The sequence below is a fragment of the Schistocerca americana genome, chromosome X (genome assembly GCF_021461395.2).
Source record: "Schistocerca americana isolate TAMUIC-IGC-003095 chromosome X, iqSchAmer2.1, whole genome shotgun sequence".
Taxonomy (NCBI): Eukaryota; Metazoa; Arthropoda; class Insecta; order Orthoptera; family Acrididae; genus Schistocerca; species Schistocerca americana.
The window spans coordinates 282,463,883-282,469,371 of record NC_060130.1 but is presented as its reverse complement, the minus strand read 5'-3'; the positions used below and the strand labels follow the sequence as shown (position 1 = coordinate 282,469,371).

Genomic DNA, 5,489 nt, shown 5'->3' with positions numbered 1-5,489 from the left:
CGTTTGGGATCCCTATCAGGTCGGATTGAGGGAGGACATAGAAGCAATTCAGAGGCGGGCTGCTAGATTTGTTACTGGTAGGTTTGATCATCACGCGAGTGTTACGGAAATGCTTCAGGAACTCGGGTGGGAGTCTCTAGAAGAAAGGAGGCGTTCTTTTCGTGAATCGCTACTGAGGAAATTTAGAGAACCAGCATTTGAGGCTGACTGCAGTACAATTTTATTGCCGCCAACTTACATTTCGCGTAAAGACCACCAAGATAAGATAAGAGAGATTCGGGCTCGTACAGAGGCATATAGGCGGTCATTTTTCCCTCGTTCTGTTTGGGAGTGGAACAGGGAGAGAAGATGCTAGTTGTGGTACTAGGTACCCTCCGCCACACACCGTATGGTGGATTGCGGAGTATGTATGTAGATGTAGTTTGTGAGCGCTGCCAACCTCTGAGTGTGTGGGCGTGCGTGCGTTTTGTAAATTCCACGCCAACTTTATTAACAAAATACTATTTTTAACTAAAAAAACAAAAATGTACAAACAATGTATCCATATTTGCACAATCACCAGAGAAGATGCTTTATAAACAAAAGAGAAACACTTCTGGTGTAATACCCTCACTGATTAATTGTAGTAAGCTTACGACGGGGAAACCAATAATAATTCAATCACAACTATTTTGCTACTAACTTAAAAATGAGACACTCTACGAGTTATTGTGAGGTACACAGAAGATGGTGCATAGATACCGAATTATGTCTAAATGACAAACAGAGAAAAGAAAATATACGATAGTTTCAGAGGCAGGGTTTATAGAAAACAAATTTATTTCGCAATGACGGATACAATGTTGAGCGTCACCATTACGTATAAAATAAAGCAAAATAACCAGAAGACGTTCGTTCCCTTCACGAGTTTACCGGAACAGAAATCGAGATATCTGAAATTTTTGTTGAGCGCAGTGGGCATCGTACTACGGTTGTGACGCGATCCTGAGCTGCGGTAAAGACAAGGCTGCGCAAGGCCGTGAGTCAGTGAGGGTCTTCGTCGGAATGGTTCGCTGCGAGCGGGGTGGGGAGCTGCAGGGGCGGAAGACGTGACGTCACAGGCGGACGCGCGGCGCCGGCTGCAGCAGCGACTCAGCAGTCAGCCAGTACACGACGAACGTCCTGCTGAGAGGCGCACGCCGCTCCTACACGAACCCACCGACGCAGCTCGCCCCGACACTCCACCACCGCATGTCGAACGCCTACTCCGGTGAGCTCACGCTGAGGCTGCGCGTCTGGAGACTTCAATGCATGTGACTAACAGCAACACCACGAGTTAACAGTTTACTCTTCACAAATTCCATACTTCGAACTACGACCTGTAATCCGTCTCCGTTTTCTCCTTGCTTCTTGGGACTACGCGAGAAAATGTGAAATGTGCGCTCAGTTTTCTTTTATGTTTTGTTCTCGATCAATTAACGAAGACAAAAGTGTTTATATAATCTAGAAAGTTGAGGGTTCTGCACTTAAAACGAATATACTACTGTTCTCCGAGGAAGATAGTGCCAGTGAAATTTTCTACTCTTGCTGTTATTCTCTCTTTCTGAAATATTTTTCAATGGTCAGAATCTGAGAATGAACTCCGGAATTCGTAATAACATGAGCTACGAATTTCTACTTGTTAAATTTATTTTACTTGTTTATTCGTGGAATGTCTAGTTTCATCACTGTGAGTTCACTTTGATCTACGTCTCAACACTGCAACTCACTATACGGTGCATGCCAAACAGAACTTTTTTTAACAGCGTCTTATATTCAGCTTCTATTCACCGAAGGAGGGGGGAGGAATGACGGCTGTATGTGAGCTGTTCATCTGAACCTCTGCTACGAGATTGATTTATAGGGTGTTCTCCCTGAAAAAAAGTCCCTCGAATTTCTTGAGGGGGATTACGCAATACATTAGACATGTCTCCAAATGGATACTGCTTCAGATTTTTCAGCTTTTCTATTACTCTCTCCTGTGAGTGAAACAAGCGTCACACTTCCACGCAAGGCTAAGCATGCAGTGGAATAAAATTTGTTGTATTAGTGCGCTGTGATGCGACCTTACAAGTAAGATTATAGTTTAACGTCCCGTCAACCGTGGGGTCATTAGACAAGCAGCAGAAGCTCGGATTAGGAGAGGATGGAAAAGGAAATCGACCGTGCCCTTTTCAAAGGGATAATCCCGGCATTTATCTGGTCCTATTTAGGGAAATCACGGAAAACCTAAATCTTGATTGCCAGACAGGATTTGAACCGCTCTTCTCTCGAATGCGAATCCAGTGTGCTAACCACTGCGCCATCTCGGGCGGTGAGCTTGCAAGCAAGAAAAGCTTCTCTCAAGACAATCCGTGGCAGCCTTCCTCCAGACCATCGTATGAGGAGACAACAGCAGTGACGCCGAGAGACATACAGGCAAATTTCCTATTGGCAGATTAGACCCTGACTGACAGCGACAGTTTAAGATTACGATCTTTTATTGTCAGTTTGTGGTTATTGGCACAGACAAGAGATAAGCTTTCTAGTGAATGTGCATCAGCATACGTTGAAGCTGTAGTGCTTAAACGAAATGTGAAAGTAAGAAACTTTCATACACAAAATTATTAGCATTTCCACCAAGAGAACAAATATGAGTAGCTATTCATAACTAAACGACCACGTTAGGTTTGTTTTCTCAATTGGAATTCATCACCATCTTTAGACATCTCTAATGGGAACGACATAACTACTGTCAATAAAAACCGTCCAACTATACTGTTTAAAGATAAATAAGCTAAATACATTACCTGTACAAATAATGTATTTAGCTTATTATTGTAAGCTACATTATTATTACAAGCTAAATACATTATTCGTGCAGAGTAACGAATATTTTAGGGTGTTGCAATCTTTAAACAGGTCTTCTCCATCTAAAACATCTGACAGACGTATTTAGCATTTTATAAAGATTACTAGCTGAGTACCGGCATTGCCTGGGTACTTATTTATTCCAATCTTCTATTAGTCCATCTCCTCCTCCCCCTCTGTCCACCTTCTCATTCCTCCTCTACCCATCTACCCATCTCCTCTTCCTCCCCTCTAATTACATCTCTTCCTCCACCTCTATTTGTTCATCTCCTCCTGCTCCCCCTCTCTGGCCATCTTCTCCTCCTCTTTTCCCTGGACATCTCCTCCTCTTTCCTTTCTCTATCCAGCTCCTCCACTCCTCTCTCTCTCCCCATCTCCTGCTCTTCCCATTCTCTGTCCATCTCCTCCTGACCCCTCTCTGTCCACGTTTACACGCTCATCCCAAAAGGATGCTGGTGGTTCTTACGCCCACAGTATTGCTTTCCATATTGTGTGAGATCCTGCCCACTCGTCTAATACAGTGTGCCTCGGAAGCTGTTTTCTCGCATAACCAGACAACATTCAAGCAAATCTTATTGTTGGAGTTTATTACAGTAAATTAATTAGACAGTACTTAACTTTGCCTTTTTTTAAAGGAAGCGTCGCAAGCAATTGGCGACATGCAAATAATCAATGTCCTTCGATATATACAATTTCCATGCAAGCAAAACAGAAGTCACGACTAAAAAGTTAGGATGGCGGCTTGTCTTCTAGTGCGACTCTTCTCGTGCGGCCGAGGCTGGCTGGTGAGGCGCTTATATTCTCTTCGTATAGGTGCTGCTCCTGTCGTTGTGTCGTCCTAGGCAGCGTTCTATTGGCTGACATCGCCTCACAACATTCTCGTATGTTACGTTCCAGGCCGACGTGCCGACGCTTAATGTTGCGTTGAAATAGTTCAAAATGGCTCTGAGCACTATGGGACTCAACTGCTGTGGTTATCAGTCCCCTAGAACTTAGAACTACTTAAACCTAACTAACCTAAGGACATCACACACATCCATGCCCGAGGCAGGATTCGAACCTGCGACCGTAGCAGTCGCACGGTTCCGGACTGCGCGCCTAGAACCGCGAGACCACCGCGGCCGGCCGTTGAAATAGTTCCAGGGGTTTAGGATGAACGTTTAACTTGCAGCTTTGCCCACTTACGCACATGTCAAATATATTTCACACACATTTTAACATATTTCATACGTATTTGTACACATATTTCTCCTGTATGTTTAGCGAATTTCGCCCAGCACTTTCATTTTCTCGTAGATCAGTGTTTATGACATCGTATCTCCTGAACAATGTGCTGTACAACGCCAGAATTTTTCAGGTATATCCAGTGGCATATGTGGCTACTGTCTCCGAAGTGTGTTGTGAATAGCTTTAGAAGTAAACAAGTAATGAATTTAAACGTCATGCTTAATGCAGTGGTCTTACTGCATGAACAGCGAAAACGTAGTAAACTATAAACTTTTTTCCTTTCATTATTTTGTGGAGGTCATCAGCGAGAAACAGTTTTGAAAAGGTTTGAAATTATGTGTAAGTTTAGCTGTAAGCTTGTATGCATTCTCATTCCCAAATAGTGGATTACTGAAGTATGGGTATTCGTGCATCGTGGGCTACACTGCTTTTTCACCCCAGCTCCCACCCCCAGCCCTTTGAAGAGTAGGTGGTTCTTATCCCCACAGCGATGATTTCCAGACGGCAAGGTACATGTGTAACAAGTTTGGTTTAAATCGGCACAATCATTTAGGAGGAGATGTGGAACATACATACATGCATACATACGTACATCCAGTTTTATAATACCTATAGATTTAAAGAGCAGGTTACATCTGTACAAACACTGGACAATTAATAGAGTCGTGAAATAAAAAAACCCACGTGAGGTTTTTTTTACGATTTGCACATTTACACGGATCACCTAGAACATTGTGACCACCTACAAATAGCCAGTATGTACACCTTTTGCACGAATAACAGCGGCGACACGTCGTGGCAATGAGGCCTTGGTAGGTTGCTTGAGCGAGTTGGCATCACATACGCACACACAAGTCACCTAATTCCCGTAAATTCTGGCAAGGGGGCCATGCTCTGACGCTACGTTCAATCACATCCCAGATGTATTCGATCGGGTTCAGATCTGGCGAATTTGGAGGCCAGCACATCAACTGGAACAGCCACTGTGTTCCTCAAACCACTCCATCACATTCCTGGCCTTGTGACATGGCGAATTATCTTGTTGAAAAATGCCTCTGCCGTCGGGAAACATGATCGTCCTGAAGGGGAGTACATGGCCTGCAAACAGTGTAAGATAATTCTTGGCTGTCATGGTGCCTTGCACGAGCTCCACTGGATCAATGAATAAACCCATTAACGTTCCCCAGAGCATAATGTAGCCACCACCAGCTTGTCTCCATCCTGCCGTACAGGTATCAAGGAGCTGTTCCATTAGAAGACGACGGATTCGTGCCCTCTCATCGGCATCATGAAGAAGGTATCAGGATTCATTACACTATGCAACGCTCTGGCACTGCCCCAACGTCCAGTGTCGATGGTCACATGCTCGTTTGAGTCTTAGCTACCGATGTCAT

The 5,489-nt window shown here is 44.1% G+C and overlaps 1 protein-coding gene across 1 annotated transcript in view; it reads left to right on the top strand.

Moving 5' to 3' along the window:
* Nucleotides 1-1,136: 1,136 nt before the first annotated feature.
* The window catches only part of LOC124555116 (cuticlin-4), a 248,103-nt gene continuing 243,750 nt past the window's right edge, over nt 1,137-5,489 (top strand). The window contains exon 1 of the mRNA XM_047128919.1: nt 1,137-1,249. Within this exon, the coding sequence (XP_046984875.1) occupies nt 1,231-1,249 (19 nt within the window). The 5' untranslated portion in view covers nt 1,137-1,230. The remainder of the gene's footprint in view (nt 1,250-5,489) is intronic.